This window comes from Equus przewalskii, chromosome 7 (assembly GCF_037783145.1).
Source record: "Equus przewalskii isolate Varuska chromosome 7, EquPr2, whole genome shotgun sequence".
Classification (NCBI taxonomy): Eukaryota; Metazoa; Chordata; class Mammalia; order Perissodactyla; family Equidae; genus Equus; species Equus przewalskii.
This window is the reverse complement of record NC_091837.1, coordinates 93,829,881-93,855,364: the sequence shown is the minus strand read 5'-3', so window position 1 is coordinate 93,855,364 and position 25,484 is coordinate 93,829,881. Positions and strand designations below refer to the sequence as shown.

The window sequence follows — 25,484 nt, the reverse complement described above, 5'->3', positions numbered from 1 at the left end:
CATTGATTCCTCTAATGCCACCTCTTGTCTCTTCCCCAGGTACAGAGAAAAACTCAGCAAGGGCCAAGCAAGAGGTCCGAAAGAGCCCTTCTCCTTCTCTGCTAAGAGACACAGGAACACTCCACTTCCTCCTAATCAAAGAGGGCTCCCCCCTTCAAAGGAAAAGCTAAAGTGGACAGGCTTGTCTCCAAGACTAGGCCACCAGTCTGAATGCAATTGTCCACCAAAGCAGGATCTGAACTGCCTCCTAGGGAGTAAGTCAGCAATAGGGGACTCATCTAACCCCACCAAAAGTTCTCAATTATGAAGACTACTCAACTGACAGAGTTTAAAAACAAAAAGAGAAAGGAAAGGGAAAGAGAAGAAAACAAATCTAGGTGACAAGCCAACAGCAACATTCAAAACTATACCTAAAACAGGTCATGTGCTAAGATACTACAGAAATTATTTTCACATAATTCTCAATGACCCCTCACTAGAATAAAGAAATTATTTTTAAAAATTATGAATTCATTAAATAAGTTAGTTGCTACAAACAGAAATGTACTTACTACCTAGGAGTGATCACTAACAATAAGAGGACAAAGCAACTACAATGAGGCTCACCCCTAAAGCCGGCAGCCGTTGTGTGCAGCTCACGGCCACTTTCAGCTTCCAGTCGGTCTCACCATCCAGCTGATCGGTTCGAATAAAACATGAACCTTGGAATTAGAGAAGAAAAATTCCTGAGTCACAGGTACTTTAAAACCACAATTTCAGAGCACAGTGGGATACTGAAATGATATACTAGAGATTGTCATGAGCAAAAATCCTTAAAAGCCTTTATTTATTTGATTCACAAAAGGAGTTTGCTGAAAAGACACAGGTCATTAACTATTTAATCATTTATCTCCTATTTGGTGTTGTTCACTATTAAGGTTTAATATTAATTAGTGCTTTATTTTAGAAAGACTACATTGATCATTTCTGCCTTTAATTCATGTTTTCATAATAACAAAACAGTGAGTAAATACATAAAAAGTCCAAGAGCGTGTGATACAACTTTGCTAACAAAATATCTGATGTACCACCACAAAACAAACGTTCAGTAACAAAATCACAGATAAAATGAGAAAACTTGGTAAGAGCTATTGTCATACAAACAAATCCTATCAAATTTTAAACACAAAAAATATTAAATTACACTAATCTATTTACCCTCTGCCCATACTGTCATACGATTTCTCAGAACCTATCCTAAGATAGAACAGCAAAGCACAAAACACACACACACAAGACAATCGTGCAACGTTATTGATAATAATAATAAATTATAATAATTGATAATAATAAATAATAATAAAGGGTGGAACAGAGAGAACCAGAATACTACTTTCCATTGAAAGACAAGGGTGGGAGAAAGGAAAGAGTGTGAGTGTGTATATGTCTGTGTGACTGTGTGTGTCTGTGTGTCTACAAATGTCTATGTGTGTGAGGGTGTCTGTGTGTATGCGTATATGCATGAGTGTGTGTACACGCAGGGACAATACTGATACAGGGAGGAAGGAAACAGGGAAGGGACTGGAATAGAAGCTACAACTTTCTGAATACATCTGATTTTATACTGTTCTCTTTGAAATCATACACATTTTGTGTAACTAAAAAGCCAAATTACATCAAACTGTAAAAAAGCAATCCCTAAAAAATAAAAGGAAGCATATAAAACAAAGTAACAAATTAACAGTTTAATCAAAAAATGAATTCAAGTAACTTCTGAAGTTTTTTAGAAATTTAACTATAAAATAAAATAGTTCCAGGAAGCCACGCAAGCATATGCATACCTTAGCAAATTACGACAAGGTAAATATCTTCGTAAACAACTGGAGGATCCCTTAGAAGACCCTGAATGTGCCCCATTCCAATGAGAGCCCCCTTGCCTCCTGCTAAAGAAACACTATTGTCACCTGCACTTCCTTGCTTTTCTTTAGTGTTTATCACCCCAATGCATAGCCTGAGACACTACAATTGAGCCTTGACCATTCTGGGCATGTCTTTAGAGTTACTTTTCATCTACAGGACCTCCCCTTCCCGCCTTCCAATTTGTTTGCTGAAAGGCCTGGGTCTGCATATTGCTGACTGAACACTAATGATCCAGACCAACTGGTTCCCCTTCCCTGTGTGGGTCTTGTAACGCTGGCTCTTGCACCCAGAGACCAGCTCAGATTCTGCTGGCCCTCGGCAATGCTGTCCTGCTTCCATCCAGAGGCAGAGTGTCCAGGCTCTGCTCTGCATTGATGCCCTGCCCTGCTCTGCATTGATGCACTCAATGCCCAGATCCCTCGCTGCAACAGAGGCTGCTGAAGGTAGTAGTCTATCCTTCCTTTTCCACATTTTAGCTGGAATAAAATGTAAAAGGAGAGGCTGCTGCTCTTTGCATTTGGTTTAGTCACCTGGTGGAACAGTTCCTGTAAGAAAGCGTTGACTCCTTGCTATTATTTACCCACATTTCAAGACAATGAACTGGTACCCTGTCATCCTCAGGAGATTGATTAGGGCTGCACGTGCGTGTGCATGTGTGTGTGTCTGTGTGTGTGCTGGATGAGCTACACTATTTGAGGAGTTTTATTCCAATGCCATTACTATTACTATAGAGTTTCAAGTTGTCCCACCATTGGGAGACAAATTTTCAGAGTTACCTCATTATTAGATTAAAATGTCCAACGAAAAATCACAAGGCATACAAAGAAGCAGGAGAGTATGGCTAATTTAAGGAAAAAAGTTAATCTACAGACTCTGTCCCTGAAAAGACCTGATGATAGATCTGCTAGGCAAAGACTTTAAAGCAACTGTCTAAAAGAACTAAAGAAAGATGTCAAGAAAGTCAATAAAATGTATGAACAAAATGGAAAAATCAATAAAGGGAGAAAAAACCTAAAAAGAAATTCAAGAGCTGCAAGGTACAACTACAATGAAAAAGTCACTAGATGGAGTCAAAGACAGATTTGAGCAGTCTGACAAAAGAATAAGCGAACTTGAAGATAGGATGATGGAAATGATCCAGTCTGAAGAACAGAAAGAAAAAAGACTGAAAAGAGGTGAGTAGAGACTAAGGGACCTCTGGGACACCATCACATGGACCACCAAATGCATCATGGGAGGCCCCGAGAAGGAGGGAGAAAAATATCTGCAGAAATAATGGCTGAAAACTTCCCAAATTTGTTCAAAGACATAAATGTAAACATCCAACAAGCTCAACCAAATCCAAGTAAGATGAACTCAGAGACCCACGCTGAGACACATTATAATCCAACTTTCAAAGACAAAGACAAAGAGGGAATCTTGAAAGCAGCAAGAGGAAGCAAATCATCACAGACAGGGGATCCTCACTAAGATTATCAGCAGGTTTCTCATCAGGAACTTTGGGGCTAGATAGCAGTGTGCCAATATATTCAAAGAGCTGAAAGAAAAAACTGTCAACCAAAAATCTTATATCCAGCAAAACTGTCCTTCAAAAGTGGGGGAGAAATCAAGACATCGCCAAACAAACAAAATCTGAGGGAGTTGGTGACAGTTAGACCTTGCTTGAGGGAGGCATGCAGGCAAAAATGAAAGGCCAACAGACAGTAACTAAAAGACATGTAGAGAAATAAAGATCTCAGTAAGGGTAAATACATGTGCAAGAAAAAAGCTATTATTATTACAACAATGGTTTGTTAAGTACACTTTTTGTTTTCTACATGATTTAAGAGAATAGTAACTATAAAAAAAATTATTAGTCTAAAAGCTCAAATTAGTCTAACATTGGTATGTAACTCCAAATCTTGTTTTCTACATAATTTAAGAAGTGAAGGCATTTAAAATAATTATTGGTTTGTGTTTTGGGGCACACAATACATAAAGATGTAATTTTGTGACATCTGCAACCAAAAGGGGCACGAATGGAGCTGTAAAGGAGCAGTTTCCGTATGTTACTGAGGTTAAACTGGTGTAAATTCAAATTAGAGTGTTACAACTTGAGGACATTAAATGTAAACCCCACAGTAGCAACAAACAAAACAACTACAGATATACACAAAAGGAAGCAAAAAAGGAATTTAAACATCTCACTACAAAACATCAACCAAGAACACAGTAATGCAGGAAATGAGGGACAAAAAAGCTGTAAGGCATTAGGAAATCAAACTGCACAAGGAAAGAAGTTGCTCCTTATCAGTAATTACTTTAAATATAAATGAATTAAACTCTCCAATCAAAGACAGAGATTGGTAGAATTGATAAAAACACATAAATCCAACCATATGCTGTCTACAAGAGACTCACTTTAGATCCAAAGATACAAAGAAGTTGAAAGTGAATGATGGAAAAAGATATTCCATGCAAAACAGTATGAGGTTCCTCAAAAAATGAGAAATAGAATTAGCATATGAGGCAGCAATCTCACTTCTGGGTATATAGCCCAAAGAACTGAAAGCAGGGCCTCAAAGAGACATTGCTCTACTCACCTTCACAGCAGCACTACTCACAACAGATAAAATGTGGAAGCAACCCAAGCGTCCATCAACAAACGAATGGATGAGGAAAAGTGGTATAAACATACAACGGAACATTACTCAGCCTTAAAAAGGAAGGAAATTTTACAGTATGCTGCCACATGAAAGAACCTTGAGGACATTATGCTTAGTGAAATAAGCCAGTCACAAAAAAGACAAATAATGTATGATTCCACTTAGGTAAGGTTCATAGAGTCATCAAAAACATACAGATAGAAAGCAGAAGGGCAGCTGCCAGTGAGTAGAGGGAGGGGAGAATGGAGAGACATTGTCTAACAGGTATAGAGTTTCAGTTCTACAAGACGAAAAGAGTTACAGGGATGGATGGTGGTGACGGCTGCACAACAATGTGAACGTATTTAATGCCACTGAACCATACACTTAAAAATGGCTAAGATGGTAAATTTTATGTTAGGTATATTTTAACACAATAACAAAAGAAAAAACTACATTTATTTAAAATGTAAACTATAGACTCTGGGTGATGATGAGGTATCAACGTAGGTTCATCAATTACAACAAATGTACCACTCTGGTGAGTGATGTGGATAAAGGGGGGGCTGTATATTTGTGATTGCAGAGGGTATATGGGAAATCTCTGTACCTCCTTCTCATTTTTTGTAAATCTAAAATTGCTCTAAAAAAATAAAGTCTAAAATAAAAAAATATTTAAATATATTCAGATTAATACAGAAAACATCAACCAAAAGTATTATACAAACATTTGATCTTTGCTGTAAAGAGAAAAACACTGCAAATAATTGAAACTGCACTAAAGTATGAAATACGCAAGTGTGTATTTGAACCCTTGCAGAGACAGAGACTATTAACTATATTTTTCTCATATTTGTATTTCAGAGCTCCCTTCCCATCTCTCAGCATTTGCTCCTATCCATCAACTTCATTTACAATCACACTACTGATCGATGCAGTTCAGCACCAGTGTGGCTCCGGGGAACGGCTGACTGCGTGCATGGTGTTCACCAGAGCTCACGCTATGACAGCTATTGGCCAAATGCATTTCCTCTCCACTTCAACAGCTAATTTCATCAATAGCTTATCTCACGGCCTTTTCCCTTTTATCTAGAAGAAGAGACTGCTTGTGCCTGGTCAGCTTTCAATAGTGATCACTACAGCAAAACAGAAACATTAAATAAAAAGTTTTAACACTATTTTGAAATAGTTCTTTATCAGTAGTGACAACATAACCGTAAGAGTCCTGTGTGAAACAGGTTTTAACTTTAAAGGAAGATATAGAAATGTAGGATTACTCAGTAACACTATCGTTGGAGGGAAAAATAGGGGAACAGCCTTACAAGGTCCATAGCTGCTTATGGGCTGCAGTCCTCTAGTAAAGAGAAAACCTAAAATTTCCAATTGTGGTAGTTTTTAAGTTGTTCAGCATTCAGAAAACATCTTCCCACAGAAATGACATTGGTTAAGTTTTTGATGTCTAATGGAACCTGTTAAAGATCACTTATCCATAAGGCAGCTGAAATAATATGGTTGTTTAATGGTTAAATGGTTAAAGTAATCTAAAATGGTTAAAATAATACTATTAGATATTTATAATTAAAATAAACAACAAAATAAAACTGAATATTAGTGGAGGATGTTGTAAGTAATGGTATGGTAAGAAAAGCAGATTTACTTGTATCTTTAAAGGAGTAAATGAGGAAGATGTTACAGGAAGTATCTGGAAATATTCACTAAGAACTTAACTCAGGATGAAAAAGCAGCACCATCAACTTCTAAATTAACTTAGATGGTACTGCTGTGCTTCACCCTAAAACAGGTTTACACACAACACTGCTCTTAACACATGTGCCCAATATTTATTGAAAACCTACCAAATGAAAGCATTATTCCAGGTATCATGGTTCCTACTGATTTTAATAAGCTTATAGCCTAATAATTAAAGACAAACAACCAAATAAACAAAAATAAAAGGAAAAAGAAGTTCTAAGAGAAGCACATAATACGAGGTTGACCATACAAGTAGCCCAGCCTCAAAGTTCTAAAATACAACCTACACTTAATCATTTGGAGCAAAGTGAAAGCCCTACTCTTGAAATAGGAGAAAGAAACACTTCTGTGAAAGTTCCCAAGGGAGAGGGATTCAGCTGGAAAATGGCTATGAGACAGTTAAGCCAAAGACCCATGAGAACATGTATCAAGCATTCAGAAAGTCTCCTTAGCAAAGCAGCACACCAGCTCTGTGAGGATAATGGTCTTTTCCCCCATGATCAGTATCCTTTTGAACCTCAAGGGCCAAAGGATCAGGATAAAAGAGAGCAATGGGGGGACCCAGGAGGAAGGGGTAACGACTGGGATAAAGGGGCAGGGAGAGGAACTGGGGACGCGGAGGACTCAGCACAGGCATACTTAGAAAGCATCTTCCTAAGATTCTTACGGGGAGACACTAAGATAATACTCCAAATTGAGGAAGAAGAAGTTATGTCATCTACCTTCTTCACGAGAAATTGTTCTGCACCAGCCCCTCAAAAAATGTATGGAGGTACACACGCATAATAGAAAGTCACTTCTTTCTCTTCAAAAAAGGAAACAGATACTAATATTTACTGAACATCTACTAAATGCCAGTCCTGGCCCATATATAATAGATATCCTATGAGACACAGGAGGCATGTGACACCGTCCCTACTTCAGGCTCAGAGGTGAGCTACCCCGAGGTCTCACCAAGAGGCGCAGAATCAGAATGCCACCACTAGGTTCAGCTGACTCCAAATCCCTGTGTTGTGCAGTATCATGTAACTCATCATAGTTGATTTACTGGAGAATTTGAATTGTGTTATACAAACATCAAAGATTTCACATGGGGGCTGTTGCTGTATAATCATTTGTTTATTTTTCAGGTGCCTGGCTGACCTAATTTGAGGAAGTCTACTTCCCTGCAGTGTGCACCCTCAACCCTCTGCTCAGATTTTTTTTCTGGCTTTCTTGTGGCTGCCCCTGGCTCCACACAAACCTCTTACTGGTCACAGGTGCTGGATGAGCTTGCTCACTAAGGCAGATTTTCACCTTTACCTCTGCATACACGTGGCTTGGAGGCTACTCTCACAATCCAGGAAGTTGATGATTTTGCCCCGGGTTCAGTCAGGGACGAGCAGCTTGGAGGTTCTCTCTTGTCCACTCCTAGGACCACAGCCTCGGGCACAGGCTCCATCTTCCAGACCAGCGGGGATGTGTGTGATTCTATCTTTAAGCTCAGCTTTACAAGAAATGTCATGGGGAGAGCAGCAGATCCAGAGACTATGCTTAGGCCCCTTGGGCCAGCAAGCTTTCGGCGCTGCCGGTAGTGCTGTCTGGTGTCCCAGAGAAGCCTTTAAGTGTGCCCCAAGTCTTATCTAACTGCCCCTGAGCAGAGAGTGTAGCACATGCACAAAGCGATGCATGGGACCCATAGGCCTCCTTTTGGCTGACTCTTTCCCTGTTTCTGGCTGTGCAGTTTCTAGCTGGCCTGCTGCATCCCTTGTTTGTGTGCATCACGGAGCCTCCCTTTGAACTGCTGGCCACTAAGCTCTCCATTGTTGTCCACACCACCCTTAGGCATGAACTTCAGCAAGCCCTGTTCCCAATAAAGTCCACTGGGAAAGCTGCAAAGATCTCTGTCCCTCCCCTGGGCAGAACCTCTGGGCCAGGGCACTGCAGATGAGGATGGGATGGCAGCCAGCTTTATGACGAGTGACATCTTGCCTATAAGCGGGTACTGGGGTGGGGCAAGAAGTTATGGCAGCCCCTCCAGACATATCACTTCTGCCTTACAAGCTAGCTGGGGAGGAAAGGGTGGGTGGACTAGCTGAGGCCCAGTGTTCCTGGCCTGTCAAGACTGGGGCAGAGCTCTCGCCTCTAAGTGGGAGCTGGGCGGTGGAAGGGAGGCCCAGGACACTGGAACAAGCCAACCGAGCCTGGGGAAAATGAGAGATTGGTGGGCACCCCTCCTAGGGTGAGGTGCTGGCCTTAGCCTGGAGCTGCACGGAGATGGAACCCCTGACTTCCTGGCTGTACTGGCTTGGAGTGGAAGCTTCCTTCACATGCACCTACGGTAGACATCGTTCAAATGTCACAGAATCAATCTGTTCTTACAGAAGAAGGTCTCTGAAGAACATTAAAACAATTACTCTCAAAAAAACATGACTGAATACTTAAGATTTATTTTACGGATTCTCTTCAACAGAAAAAAAAAATTCTTGTAGTGGTTTTCAACCAGGGGCAATTTTGCCCCCAAGACAACACTTGGAAACTTCTGTAGCCACTCACGGTTCACAAGTGGAGGGTGGTGGGGGTTAAGGGGCTGCTACTGGCATCTAGTGATTGGAGGCCAAGGGTCCTCCTCAACACTCTACAGTGCCTAAGACAGACCACCACAACAAAGAACGATCTGGCCTAAAATGTCAAGAGTGCTGAAGGTGAGGTCCCCTGCTCCAAGTGCTTGTACTTAAAAGCTGGTGTAACACAGTGGCAAGAGTCAGTCTTGGGCTGAGTACTGGCTCTATAATTCACTCACTGATGCCCCCTGTCCAGTTACTCCACCTTATCAAGTTTTCCATCTGAACAGTGGGAAAAATAAGACTTACTTTGGAGCTGTGCTGTAAAATTCAGAGGAAAATCTATTAAAGTTGGCCAGTGAACGGCGTACACTGGGAACTCAGTACTTAATTATTTCTCAAATTTGGGGAAATAGTTAAGGTAGATACAGTATAGGAATATGTCTTCACATAGCTTAGTCCAGTAAACCTTTCACACAACATTCCAAAACAAAAGTGGGTCTGTGCAAATCCCCATCCATAGTAGCTTCATTTTCCTTTGTACCCCCGAGAAGAAGAGTACTCCTCACAATTGTGAGTATTCTCTTGCTCTCTTCTCTGCCAGGCAATACACATTGAATTAACCACCAGCAATTCAGTACCTAAAATGTGCCCCATGTAATCCCTTCACCTATTACATTTTTAATCCTTTTAACTACCCTATGCCGTAGGCATCAATATTGCCAACATCAATCTAGGAGATTATTAGAAGCTAAGTCACTTTTCAAAGACTTATAATAGATCAAGAACTACAAACAGATTTTTCTAGTCATCTATTTTATCAATTAAAGATATATCTATGAGACTTTCATCTGACTACATGCACTTTGAAAAATATATCTAATTATATAAATAAATTTTGTTAAGCATCACTTGTCAAAAGATTTATGATAAAGAAAGTATTCTGTATAAACTGATTTCAACTAAAAGGGAGTCCAAGAAAATTTGCAGTGCATGTTATTTTATAGTTAAACCTTTTTTCAAGATTGATTTCTTTCCCTCTTAGATATGCATGTTTAAATACATCTGTGTGTGTGTGTTCTGATATAAAAGTAACAAAAGAAACTGGATCCTAGATTCTGTCTGACACATAGTTTGAGACATCAATGCCAACTGCTCTGCTCTAGGTTTGCTTTCAAATATATAAAATAAGAAAACGTGGTAATCTCTTAGAGTCCCTTAAATTTCAAACATTCTATGTTTCTAAAAGTAAAACTAGTATCTAGATTTCTGTAAACTTTTTAAACACTGGAAACAATAATAGTTGCCTTTCTTTACAGAAAAAGGACATGCTTCATCTTAAATAACTATATGCTGTTTTAAAAATTTAGGGGAAATTGACATATTATTTATATTCAAGTACAGGTACTTATACATTACTCACCTCCCAGTAACTGATATGATTTAAGGAGACAGAGAATGAACTGTAGCAAAATCAGAAGTATGGCCAACTTGACTTGTCTTACGTGAAATACATCTAAGAATTTTTTCACAGCAAGCACTAGCCACAACTGATGCCAGTTAAGGCTTGGCAAAAAATGAATTATTAAATTGGTCTGCTTATCTCCTATTACAGACTTCTTATGAATACTTGATTTTATTTTGTATAATTGACAAGAGTTGACAGGAAAGGACAGGTTTAATGACAATCAAATTAAGATCAACTAGCATGTGTGTCACGTAGGAGAGCCGCATCAAGTGGTGATACAGTAATTGATGGGACATTGTGAGACAGAGTAGGAGCCTGTCATATATTGTAATAAGTTACCATGTAATATTAGGAGACTGCCTGCAACAGCTCACAAATCCAACAGCTCTGAAAGAGACGGGCTACAGTATATGCCCAACAAAAGAAAAATAGACATTGACTTTGCATATATAATACCAGATCGTTTGCCATTAAACTTAATTTCTAAATCATTTATATGACTTAATGACTCTGCATGAAATTTTTAAGCTGGTGGCAAGGTTAATAGCACCACAGAGAGAAGTTAGATGAGTACAGTGTCATTTACCTAGCCCTCGCCCCACTAACAAGTGACAGCTGAGCTATTGTAATATGTCCCAGACACTTAAACTATAATGTCATCACTTAGGAGACAAGTGAAAAAGATATTGGCACTTATAAGAGATTGATGAAAATTACTTCTAAAGCATTAATTTCTCTTAATACCACTAAAAGAATTGTGCGCATTCAAGAGATATTTGATCTGAATTAAGAAACTGATGAAGCAATTGATTAATTGGAATTTAAGCCATCAGTCACCAGATCCATCAACAGCTTCATTTACATTCTAAACAATCAGCTGACGGCCCAATAGAATACCCTGTATTAATACACAGTCAATATGATGCCACGAAGAGACTCACTGAGCTGTATTGACAAACACCCAGCAGCTATTGTCCAAGCTCAAACGTGCTGCATAGATTTAGGACTTTTATATTATAGGCTAGGGTTTAAAGGTTTTTATTACAATAGACAATGTATTATCAAGTTTTTCTGAACTGAAACTGAAAATAAAATAATATTAACAGTATTAGTAGATACACAAAAAATTATGAACAGTATGCTTTTGAAAACAAGGCTTTAATTACAAAACTTAAAATAATTACATAAAATCACACAAACAGAATTTCCAAAGCTAAGACTCCTTGATTGAAAGCAATATTATGACACAAATTTTATACAGCTTGGAAGCTTTTTGGTTCACTTTATAAAAAGAAGAAAAACTGCACAAAACAGCACCTGACATGTTAACGTCTGTGTGAGAGTAATTACTAATTGTTTTAACAATTTAAATTTGATAAAAAAAATAAAATGAGAACTATAATAGAACCATAGGTTAAAACAGACTAGAGTAGGTTCCTAAACTTGACCATTAATAATGTTCCAGGAATATGTAAAACAATCAAAGATTTAGAATATGTGTATATGGTGTACATTTTTCTGGGAAACCAGTTAATAATTCTTAAGATTCTCAAAGATCATGACCTCCAAAATATTAAGTATCATTACACTACAGAGAGCAATTGTCCCTACAACATGAAATGTAAAGCAAAATTAGAGAAAAAGAAGAGAAAATGTTTTTAAAACATAACCAATTTGGATATAATGTTATTTATCTGAAGTTAACCCAATAAAGAGTATCTCACCTGCCTAATGCTCTAATGTTTTATTTATGTTGTGCTGTCTTACTATGCATAACAATGATACAATGAAAAGATGCTTAAGAGGTTGAAGAAGAATTTCCAAAAGTGCTATTAGTCATCACATCTTCAGTGAGGCATTTATATCCTCCAGTCCTCACATTCCTCCTCCGAAAATCCAACATTTCTGTCTTCCAGCTTTAAAGTGCCGGATTTTGTTCATCTTTTATCTCCTAACAATATACATAATCTCTTTCAAGTTAATTACCTAAACTATTTCCATATTTAGGATAATATTCTTAATCTGACATATATTTCTACCATAATCATTAAAAGGGCAATTAATATAAAAGCATCTCCCAAATGCAAACAGGTTATTCATTGTACTGAATACATTTAGAAACAAAGACAAACAAATCATAAATAAGTAGACAATGTCAGCAGGGATGGTGGTGTAAAAATCTCTGAAAATCTATTCCTCCATAACTGTAATAAGAACATTAGCAAAAATTGTCAAAAGCAACTTTTTCAGCACTCTGGAAAATAATCAAAGACTTGCAATTATCCCAGGTGCATTTACTCAAGAAATACGTCCAAATCTAGCTATGAGTGAGCTGTTGGTGTTAGGACTTGTCCCATTCCCAGACATCCAACCCCAGGCTCCACTGTAGCAGCCACCGAGGGAGCCAAACCAGGGCTGAGGCTCCCCAAGCCCCATACCCAGAGGACCGAAATCACCTGGCCAGGTAGGGCTTGTCTGAATTTGGCCTGACAGAGCTCATTCATGGAGAACAGCGTTTTTCATGGGATACTGGTCAAAAACAATCAGCGGTAATTGTTAAACAACATAATTACCCCGGACGGTGACAAAGCTGGGGTAAACAATAAGTTCACCAAAAAACTTAAAAGAAAAGCTGGAAAATCAGATGACTGGAGGGGGCTTTGAAAAGCTCTAACATACTCCTAGGAGCCTAGAAAGCCACTTGCCCGTGCAGGGCTGCACACATGCCCAGGAAAACCTGAGAGGCCCTAATGTCTCACACTTGGCTGATCTTGAGGCTCTGCACAAGCAAGAAGTAAAGGTGAAGGCAGAGTTGTTAACCACCTGCCACAGCACTGCAGATGTTAGGGGAACACCAGCTACCGTAAACGATAAACCATTCAACTTTGGTACTTAATAAGAAATATTTCTCTCTCTTACAGAATCCATTTGGTAATGGAAGGGGAGGGGCTCTGTTCTACACACTCATTCAGGAGCCTAGGCTGCGAGGGAAGCACTGCCATCTTCAACAGGCAGCTTCCAAGGTTACCCAAGTCATGGACACTGAGCCAGCACCGGGAGAGAAGAGTAGATGGCTGCAAAAGAGGGTAGGCCCGGGCTGGAAGTGGTACACAGGAACTGAGCCATCCCCTTCAGCCAGACCTCAGGGCATGGGACCATCTAACTGGACAGGGAGTCTAGCTGTATTTCCAACAGGAAAGGGAAATGAACTGAAAAAGCATCTCTCCAGTGCCCACCCTAAAGAGAAAACAAACCTTTCAATAAATCATACACAATAAAGTAAATGTATCAAGGGTACAGAGATTGCTTGATTATTAGGTATAGCTGAACTCTTCTGTTAGTGACAGCCCCATCGTACAATGTAAACAACCATAACTACTATTGGTAAAAAGAGAAAATATTTTTTTTCTCTCTTACAACTTAAAATAGCCCTTTTAAAAAAAATGCTGTTTATAAATGGAGGAAAAACTAAATCAACAACTCTAAAATTAATTTAGAGTCCTCTCTAGAGTCTTCATGCTACAAATAATAATACACAGACTGAGCTTCCTATGAAAATATTGTTTATTCAACAAAGTCAGAAATGTAAGGCAGAAGACTTTGGATATTACCAGATTAATCTCTCATCATTTTAGAGAGGATGAAAATGTGTGACAATGTGGCTAGGTCACATCTCATTACCACCACTCCACCTTCCTATGGCTGAAAGCTCAGGTCATAGAGTGTTATTTTCTCTGTGAAGCTCACTTCAACTCACCTAGGTCCCTCCCCTGTTACCACCACATGTCTTTTAACTCTTACAGTATCTATAAAATCAGAATATAACTAATTGTCAATATATGTTAGTGCTATGGAGTCAGTCAATTTCGACTCCTAGGGACCCTGTAACAGCAGAGCAGAAGCCTGCCGGGTCTTTCTGTGCCATCCTCGCACCTTCCAGCGTTCTATCAATGTTCTGCTGTAATTCATAGGGTTTTCATGACCAATTTTTTCCAAGTGAGTGGCCAGGTCCTTCCTTCTAGTCTGTCTAGCCTGGAAGCTCCACTGAAACCTGTCCACCTGGGTGACCCTACTGGTATCTGAAATCTTGATGGCAGAGCTTTCGGCATCACAGCAACATGCAGGCAGCCACAGTCTGACAACTGACAGATGGGTGGTGTGGTTCCCTGACCAGGAAACAAACCCAGGCTGTCGTGGTGAGAGCCCTGAATCTTAACCACTAGACGACCAGGGCTGGCCCATCAATGTGTACACTTCCATAAAGAAGTAGATCAGGAATTCTTTGAAGGGAGCAACTCAGTTTTGCTCCTTTTATTATCCTAGGCAACAAGCAGTGCATGGCACACAGTAAGTGGTACATAAATGTTTACTGAACTGATAATTAAAATTGCAAATGCAGAATACCAATCAAATTTCAAGCAACATCATCATTTAATTATTTAGATATCAATATAGATTTGACTGAAAACATTCATTTGATACATAAGTTCTGACAGGATTACATTTTTTAAACAAAACACACAACAAAATCATCGTTTCAAAAATCAATAGTTAAATGTGATTTAGAAATTAATGAATTCAATGTATTATCATTCAAAGAAAAATTTTTATAAAAATAAATTTACCTTTCAAATTGAAAATTAAACTGCAAAATACCAAATTACCAACAATGTAAGTAAAAATAAAATACCTGCTTTTTCTGAAGTCCTAAGAAATACCATGTCCGATGGAATTCTTTGATTCTGCAGAGAGTAATATAAAATATTAATTAACTATATGCAGTTTTATAAATTAACACAATTCCATTTCAAAGTAGAAATATCTACTAAAAATAACTAAAATAACATTATAATTAAAATTTATGCTTAAGCAATTAACATTTGTAATTTGCATAACAAAAATAACTATTTTTATTCATATTTTAGTTGGACCTCTAAGATTTTATCCATTAACAAACCACATAAACGGTAGTTAGTGATGAGTCAAAAACTGCTCCATTTCTGAATAATGTTAAATATTCCCATTTCTGTGGCCTCTCTTGTACCTTAACTCATACATATAATAGAGTAGTTATTGCCTTATTAAAAATATGTCCTCCCTATTAGAATAAATGATGTTGGAAAGCAAGGATAGCGTTTTCCCAATGCCTAACAAAAACAGAGCATATCATAAATAAAACACTTAATAAATGTTGAATGAATGAATAAATGTACAACTGAAGAAACAAACAAAAAGCCCACAAATTTGAGGAGATATTCTTTTAAAAGCAGAAAAAGAAAAAACTCAAAGATATGGTATGACATATAAAAACATTTACAAGTCACTATACATACATTTATTTAATCATTATTACTAATAACTCAATTGGGAAAGTTGTAATAAACCAAAGAAAAAATGTATTATTATAATAAGAATACTTCACATAATTTCATGAGTTACTTATATTTTTTGAGATTTAAGATTCATCTACACATGATAAAGAAATGGATTACTAGTCAGTCAGCCAGCAATAAAAACAAATATAAGTAGTTTCAAAGCCGAAAAAAGATATGTTGTAGGATAGAGCTATTCTTTCTAAGATGAAGAAAGAAAGAAGGGCAATTATTAAGATCTGAAGAACCATCCAGTCAAGGAAGAAATCACAATGGAAATTAGAAAATATTTTTAACTGAATGGTAATAAAAACTCAACATATAAAAACACATGGAACACAGCCAAAGTCACGAAAATGTTGAGGAAAATATACCCAATTAAATGCATATAATAGGAAAGGGAGGCTAAAAATACACAATATCCATTTGAAAGCAGGAAAACAACAGTCAATGAACTCCAAAGAAAGTACAGGATGTGAGCAAATATAAGAGCACAATACATGACGAAGAAAACAAATATATATATATATACACACACACACACACACCAGTAACAAACAGCAAGAAAGTAAATATTATTTTTTAAATATGCTCATTTCAGTAATAAGAAAAAACGAACATCATAATAAAACTAATAAAAGATGGGCGGGACCTCTAAATAAAAAAGTATAAAATATTACTAAAAGAAATGAAATAAAGCCTAAATAAATAGGTCATCTTCTGAAATTAGAATATACAATATTGCAAACATGTCAAGTGCCCATAAATTGACCCATACATCAACACAAACCAAATAAAAGTTATAACATGTTTTTTGGTGAGAAATGACAAGGTATTCCTAATAATTACAGGGAAATGCAAAGGCCAAGAATGACCAAGATAAGTGTGAGAAACAAACGAAGGGTTGAGTCTACAATGTAATGAAACTAAAATATTAAACTGGAGTAACTAAGATAAGATGGCATTCCACCAAGACAGACAATGATACCAATGTGAAAGCAGAGAATCGAGAAGTTGGCCCACACGTATCTGGACACTAGATTTATGAGAAAGGTGGCCCTGCAGACCAATGAGAAAATGACGGTCTTTTCAATAAATAGGGCTGAGAAAATTAGATGTCCACACAGGATGAGGGGAGACCATAACTGACCTCTACTTCAATAAAAACTCAAAAATCTATTCCACGTGAATTATACTTCTAAATGGCAAAGTCACAACCATAAAACACCTAAAAGATAATGTAGAAGAATACTCTCACAACTTTTTGGTAAGGAGAGATTTCTTAAACAAGACTCCTTCCTCTCACTACCAAAAATTTTTTTAAAAAACTAACTATAAATGAAAAGTAGACTTCATTAAACTTAAGAATTACTTTCCATAAAGCACACCACGAAGGAACAGATATTTGTAACATAAAACTAATAAAAGATTCCCATCCAGAATACACAAAGGCCTGCAAACTGGTAAGAAAAGAAAGGATAATACAGCAGAAAAGTGGCAAGAGATTTTAATAGCCTCTTCCCAAATAAGAAAGATATCCAAAATCACAGGAAAAGGTACCCAATTTTATTAGTCTTCAAGGAAATGCACACTAAAATCACAACTACTACATCCATATTGGAAATGGTAAATACTTTTAGAAGGTTGGCAATGACTAGTATTGACAAACATGTGACGCAGGGGGAACTCTTACACACTGCTGATAAGCTTATAATTTGATACATCACTTTGCAATATCGTTTGCAGTATCTAGTAAAGTGGAACATACACATACCCCAAACCCAAAATTCCACTCCTAGGTATGTATTCAACAGCATTGTGTGCAGATGTGAGCCAAAAGACATGGTCAAGTATGACACAGAAGTATCAATTCCTAATAAGGAAAACTTAGAAGCAGCCCAAATATCCATCAACAGTAGCATGGATAAAAGGCATACTATGTAACAACAAAATGAATTACAACTACACACAACAAAATGGAAGATTCTCATAAACAGCATGGGGCCAAAATAAGGCACCCGCCCAAACACAGTCATCCCACTGAATTTTCTAGGCACTCTTGCTGAAAATCAATTAACCAGAAACTTAAGGCTTTGTTTCTGGACTCTCAACTCTGAACTTTTGCCACTTACAGTCTTGATTACCATAACTTTTATTTTTTTTTAAAGATTTTATTTTTTTCCTTTTTCTCCCCAAAGCCCCCCGGTACATAGTTGCATATTCTTCGTTGTGGGTCCTTCTAGTTGTGGCATGTGGGATGCTGCCTCAGCGTGGTTTGACGAGCAGTGCCATGTCCACGCCCAGGATTCGAACCAACGAAACACTGGGCCGCCTGCAGCGGAGTGCGCGAGCTTAACCACTCAGCCACGGGGCCAGCCCGATTACCATAACTTTTTATAAAGTTTTGAAATGGAAAAGTGTGAACACTCCAATTTTGTTCATCTTTTTCGAAACTGTTGTGGCTTTTATGGATCCCCTGTATTTCCATATGAATTTTAGAATCAGCTTCTCAGTTTTGCAAAGAAGTCAGCTGAAATGTTGAGAGGGATGGCACTGAATCTGCAGATCAATTTGGGGAGTACTGCCATTTTAACATTAATACGTCAAATTCATAAACATGGGCTATCTTTCCATTTATTTACATCTTCTTTAATATGTTTGGACAATGTTTCATAGTTTTTGAAGTACCAGTTTTGCACTTCTTAAGTTTACTCTTAATAATTTTTAAGTATTTTATTCTTTTTGATGCTATTGTAAACAGGATTTTTTCTTAAGTTCATTCTCAAACCACTACTCGTTATTCCCTTATTCCGTTTTATTTTCTATGAGGTACTCACAAATAAACTAGATAACATCGAATAATTATTGGATACTTTTTATTTTTCCCTCCCCTCAAGACTATGAGCAACATGAGAGCAGGGATCTATTTTCTTTTTTTTTAATTTTTCCTTCTTCTTCTCCCTGAAGCACCCCAGTACATAAGTTGTATATTCTAGTTGTAGGTCCTTCTGGTTGTGTTATGTGGGGGACAGCCTCAGCATGGCCTGACGAGCAGTACCATGTCCACACCCAGGATCCGAACCGGCGAAACCCTGGGCCACTGAAGCAGAGTGCGTGAACTTAACCGCTCGGCCATGGGGCCAGCCCCTGTGTTTTATTAACATGATATACCAAGGCATGATGTACAACAGTTTGTTTGACCATCAACCATTCAGAATATCTGGAACTGTTTCTCATTTCTGGCTACTATTCATAATGTAGATATAAACATTCATGTACAGGCTTCTGTGCCAACTTAACATTTCTCAGTGATACCGGTCTAAGAGTTCAATTGCTGGGTCATACAACAGATGCATATTTATTTCTTTAAGAGATTGTCTAATGATTTTCCAGAATAACTGTGACATCTGATATTCCCACAAGAAGTTTGAGTGACCCATTTTCTTCACAACATTGCTAGCATTTTGTGTTGTCACCCTTTTTCATTGTAGCCATTCTGCTACGTGTAGTAATATTTCATTGTGTTAATTTGCATTTCCTGATAACTAATGATGTTGAATATCTTTTCACATGCTTATTTTCTATCTGTAGATCCTCTTTGGCAAAATGTCTCTATATCTTTTGCCCATTTTCTAATTTGATTTTTTTTTTTTACTGTTGAGTTTTAAGACTTTTTACATATCTAGATACAAGTCTTTGTCAGATCTAAGGTTTACAAATATTTTCTCGTTGTCTGTAGCTTGTTTTTTCATCATATTCACATGTTCTTTCACAAAGCACAAGTTTTTAATTTTAATGAGATACAATTTAACAATTTCTTTCTTTTATGCATTGTGTTTTTGGTGTCAAGTCTAAGAACTATTTTCCTATGCTAGATTCTCAATATTTTCTCCTACTTTTTTTGCTAAAAGTTTTATAGTTTACCTTTAAATCCATGATCCATTTTGATTTAATATCTATATAAAGTGTGACATTTAGATTAAGGTTCATTTTTACCCATGGATGTCCAACAGCTCCAGCCTCACTTGTTGAAAAGGCTATGCTTTCTCCATTTTAATTGCTTTTGCACTTTTTCAAAAAATCCCTTGAGCCTATTTGGGCGGGTCTCTTTCTGGGTTCCCTGTAATGTCTCACTGATCTTTGTTGCTACCCTTCTTGCACCCTGTGTGGGTTAATATAGCTCGGTAGTATGCCTGAACATCAGGAAGAGCGACTCTTCTCACTTTAGTCACCTTGTCAAGATTGTTTGGGTCATTTTAGGGCCTGTGCCTTGCCAAATTAGTCTTAGAATAAGCTTATTTTGTCTTAAAAAAAAAAAAAAAAAACCCTTGCAGAGATTTTGACAGAAATTTTATTAAACCTACAGATCAATTTTGGGAAAATTGTGGAATGTTCCAGAACAAGACCATTGTGTGTCTATTTACTTAGATTTTTAGTTACTTTCATAAACACATTGTAATTTTCAGTATACCTAAGATTTTGTTTTCATAGGACTGTAAGATTACAGCATTTTTAATTTCAGTTTCCACATGTTCATTGTTAGTATATGAATGGGATTGATATTTGAGTGTTGATCTTATAATCTGCCACCTTGCTAAACCCACTTAACATTTCCAGGAGGTGTTTTATAGAACCTTTGGGACTTTCAACATACATAATCATGTCATCTGCAAATAGAGACACTTCTATTTTTTCCTTTCTGATCTGAATTGCTTTTATTTCCTTTACTTGCGTTATTCAGTGCCTAGAAATGCCAGCTGACCAAGTATAAGAGCAAACATCCTCGCCTCTGAAACGAGAGGCATTCAGACCTGCACCACTGAGGATCACGCCAGCTGTAGGTGTTTTATAGATGCTTTTTGAACAAGATAAGGTAATTGCCCTCTAACCCAACCTGTTGAGAGTTTTCATCAGGAATGGGTGTTGGATTTAATCAGGTTTTTCCTGCGTCAATTGATAAAATTATATGATTTTTCTTTAGTCTGTTAATAGGATAGATTACGGTGGTTGGTTTTAGAAGGTTGAGTCAACCCTGCATACCTGGAATAACTTCCACTTGGTCATGATATATCATTCTCTCTATACACTGCTGATATCCCCTGGCAAACAGTTTCTTAAGGATTTTTCTGCCTATATTCATAAGGAATATTTGTTTGTAGTTTTCTTTTGCTGTACTGTCTTTTTCTCGGCTTGGTATAAGAATACTATTAAACTCCTAAGACGAGCTGGGTAGTGTTCCATCCTCAACTATTTCCTGGAGACTACTGTGTAAAAATGAAGCCAAATCTTCTTTAAAAGTTTCAAGGAATTCTTCAATGAAAATACCTGGACCTAGATATTTCCTTCTCAGAGCTTTTAAGTTATGAATTCAATTTCTTTACTGATTATAGGACTATTCATACTATGTATTTTATTTTGACTGAGTTCTGAGGGGCTGTGATTTCAGAAGAATTGGTCCATTTCATCTAAGTTGGTGTATTTATGAGTATTTGTTTCTAGTATTAGGTAATTATTCTTTTAATGGCTGCAGGATCTGGAATGATATCTTCTATTTCATCACTGATATTGGTGCTTTGTGTCATCACTCTTAGAGGTATACCAATTTTATTAATTTATTTACAAGAACTAGCTTGTACTTTCACTAATTTTCTATCTTGTCTTCCTATTTTCAATCTCACTGACATATTATTTCTCATCTTCTGCTTGCACTGGTTTAATCTTGCTCTTCTTTCTCTAGTTTCCTGAGGTAGGAAGTTAGATTATTGATTCAAGAGCTTTACTTCCTAACGTAGGTATTCCGTACTATAAAATTCCCTCTCAGCACTGCCTTACATGCATTCCACATATTTTGATTGTAGTATTTTTACTTTCATGCAGTTATATGTATTTTTTGTTTCCTTGAAACTCACTACTAATCCCACAAATTGAAGTGCACTGTTTACTTTTCACATGTTTTAGAGTTTTCCTGTTGTCTTTCTGTTATTGATTTCTAATTTCTAATTTGATTCTACTTGGTGAAAGAACACACTGTATAATTTCAAATTCTTTTCAATTTTTTGAGATTTGTTTAATGGATATGGTTTACCGTGCTGAATGTTCTATGGTCACTTGAAGTGAATGTTTACTCTCCTATTGGTGGGGAGAGCAGTCTACACGTCAGATTCTGCTGGTTGATGTGGTGAAGATTTCTATGTCACTGCTGATTTTCTGTCTAGTACTTCTGTCTGATGCTGAGTGTGGTGCTGAAGTACCCACCTATAATTAGGAATTTGTGTATTTTTTTTATCAGCTCTAACAGTTTTTGGGTTTTTTTTAAAGATTTTATTTTTTCCTTTTTCTCCCCAAAACCCCCCAGTACACAGTTATATACTCTTTGTTGTGGGTCCTTCTAGTTGTGGCAATGTGGGACGCTGCCTCAGAATGGTTTGATGAGCAGTGCCATGTCTGCGCCCAGGATTCGAACCAACGAAACACTGGGCCGCCTGCAGCTGAGCGCGAACTTAACCATTCGGCCACGGGGCCAGCCCCTCAGCTCTAACAGTTTTTGATTCATGTATTTTGTGGCTCTATTATGAGTACAAATTTAGGATTATTATGTCTTCCTGATGGATGAATCCTATTATCATTATGTAATGTCCTTGTTTGTCTCAAGTAATTTTCCTCACTCTGAACTTATACTTCATTGACATTAATACACTCTCTCCTACTTTTGATTAATTTTATGGTATATCTTTTCCATCCTTTTACTTTCATCCTACTGTGTCATTGGATTTGAATTTCTTGTAAACAGTATATAGCTGAGTCTCATTTCTTTATCTACTCTGCCTGTCTCTTGATTGGTGTATTCAGATTGTTTACAATAAAGGCAATTACTGATACATTAGAGAATAAGTCTGCAGTTTATTATTTGTTTTCTGATGGTTTTCTTTAGTATTCATTCTTTAGTTTCTGATTTCTTGCCTTCTTGTGTGTTACCTGAACCCTTTTTAGGATTCTATTTAGTTTATTTATAGCATCTCAGAGTGTCTCTCCTTGCATATTTTTTGTAGTTTTGTTCTGGGTATTAAAATATACGTTGTAACACTTATTTATTAAGTTGTTTAAAATACTTAATAGTATTACCTCAGAAAAACAGGATAAAGACACTGTCTCTCAATCCAACCCGAAAAAACAGCAAACATCCTTCCTTCCTGAAGCTAGTCTCGGGTGAGTAGTGGAGGATTAGCAACAGTGTCCACCTTAACCCCGTCCTGCTCCTGTCCAAGGAACCTCTCAAACACTTGGGCTTCAGAGACTGGAGCTACGACCTGTAAAATACAACCTTCAGCCTCCGAAAGTCTCTTGTTCTAGTTACCCTACTTGATACATTCCTCAAGTAATAATATTTAAACTGATATGTTTGTCTAAAAATCTAGATACTTCTCAGGTTTCCTTGTTAAGCCAGGAGATAATCTTTGGAATTACTTTCTTCGTCCAACATGCATAAAGGTGTAGTCCAACCCTGACTTTCAATGGCTCTAGCCTACCAATTCCCAGGTACCTGTCAAAGAGATGCTTCTCCTAGGTCGAGTCTGAAGCTGAAAAACCAGGAGTTTAAACCCAGACCCATCTAACACTAAAGTCCATATCATCCTCTTTCCACCTTTTTTCTCAGGCTGCTGCTCTCTTGTAAGTTCTACAACTACCAATACCTACAACACTGGTCCAAACTTGATTAGCATTTTTCTTTTAAATATCCATAAAATGAATATTAATACACTAATTTTCATTCCATAATTCAGATAGAAAATTACAACAACTATCTCACAACATAAAATCCAGCATGGAAATATCCAAACATTAATTTCTAAATAGAAATCTAGTCAAATAAAAGAGAAATAACTGTTCTGGCTAGTGATAAGTGTTGCCAGAATTCTTAAAGAAAAAGTAAAAGGACAAAGCCACTTGTTACCAAATCTTTGCTACTTTCTTATGACGGTTATATCAATCAGCAAGACAAAATCTTTTATCACTAGAAAAACTACAAAATTGGTTTAACAAATGTCATGGATCTCCTCCTGAAAATTTATCATTTCACAGTAATTACTGAAAATTATGTCTCAAATTTCTGAATATTCAAGTATTTTAGGTAAGTAAAATATGTGAAAAAATTTTACATGAAAATGGATGTAAAATTGGCAATATAAAAAACTAAATCAGGTAAGTGGTGTCACCTCTATCTTTCAGGATGCACCAACATCTCCTAAAGGTAGGTGAAAATATTTGAGAAGATATTCCTCTAGCTCAGCTACCAAGTCTTTAAATTTTAGGGTAGGGCGGGATACCACACACATGCTCATATATAGTACTAATCTGGTTCTGGAGTGTGGTCCACACCATGCTATCCATTGAACACTGAACTGACAAGCGAAAATAAGGACGTGCCAGTGGCAGATTTAAGTAAAGCCTTTACCTGGATGTCGACAAAGGCCGTGTCCCTCACCCACCTCTTTCTTACTGACAGAGAACACACCTCTGAGGCCAGGGAATCCCCAGACATGGATTTAGGTTTGTGTCCTTCACATCTCTCTGTATGACTGAGGGGATGACCTAATTAAAACATGGCCAAGAAGGGTTCAAGTGTTACTCACTAAAAACGGGAGGACTGAAGGAAAACGGGAAGGTCTTGTGCACTGCTAAAGCAAACTCAACAGCAAAGGTAAGGAAAACAGAGAGTAAAGAGGAGAGTGAAGAGGAGATAGATAAAAGACTGAGAAGGCCAACAGGACTCTTCATTCACGACAACAGCTTCTATCTCAATCTTCAAACTCCACAACAAATGCGGCACAGCCTCCTCAAAGCCAAAAGGAAAACAAAAGATGATGGGATGTCACTTCTGAGAGGAGGCCTCAAAAGCTGTGAGTCCATTTTGCTGGCAATCTCTCTTTCTCTTTCACCCTCTTGCTGGCAGGCCAGCTGTGAGCTGCCTGTGGACAGGCCCACGTGGCCAGTAAGGAGGGAGGACTTGAGCCAAAAAGCTCATGGAACTCATGGAGCTGAGGCCCTAAATCCAACGAGGCAGTAAGTCCTGCCAACAATCCCAGGAGTGAACCTGGCATCAGCTCTACCCTAGTAGAGCCTGGAGGTGACGCCTTGACTCCAGCCTTGAGAGAGACTAGAAGTCAAGAGATCCAGCTAAGCTGCACCCAGATTCCTAACCAAAGAAACTGTGAGATAATAAACATTGGTGTTTAAAACAAAAATTGCATCGGGGCCAGCCCAGCGGCATAGTGGTTAAGTTCGCATGCTCCACTTCAGCATCCTGGGGTTCTTGGGTTCTGATCCTGGGTGCAGACCTACACACTGCTTATCAAGCCATGCTGTGGTGGCATCCCACATACAAAATAGAGGAAGACTGGCACAGATGTTAGCTCAGGACCAATCTTCCTCAGCAAAAAGAGGAAGACTGGCACAGATGTTAGCTCAGGACCAATCTTCCTCAAAAAAAAAAGAAGAAAAAAATTGCATCAAAATTTTTACAAGTAACATACGGCTCAGCCATCTCTCTTGTCAGTATTTATCCTATAGAAATATGCCAAAATACACGTACAAGGATGTTCACCATAGCATTTCACAATAGTAGAAAACAAACCACCTGAAAATCTAACAATGGATCAGAAGTTAGTAACCTATAGTATCCATTCAACTGAATACTACGTAAATGAGTTGCAAATCAGTATGTTTAATTTTATCTCATTTTGTAAAACCAAACAAATACCCAAAAACATTCTCCGTGTACAGATGAATGTTACAAGATGAAGACCACTTTACTCTTAAGGAAGACTTT

At 37.6% G+C, this 25,484-nt stretch overlaps 1 protein-coding gene across 22 annotated transcripts in view; it reads right to left on the bottom strand.

Moving 5' to 3' along the window:
- ATP9B (ATPase phospholipid transporting 9B (putative)) overlaps nt 1-25,484 on the bottom strand; it is a 280,418-nt gene that overhangs the window by 179,867 nt on the left and 75,067 nt on the right. For all 22 annotated transcript variants that reach the window (XM_070627960.1, XM_070627961.1, XM_070627971.1 and 19 more), the window contains 2 exons: nt 14,977-15,028; nt 607-701 (listed from right to left, as the gene is read on the bottom strand). In XM_070627960.1, coding sequence (XP_070484061.1) covers nt 607-701; nt 14,977-15,028 — 147 coding nt within the window. The remainder of the gene's footprint in view (nt 1-606; nt 702-14,976; nt 15,029-25,484) is intronic.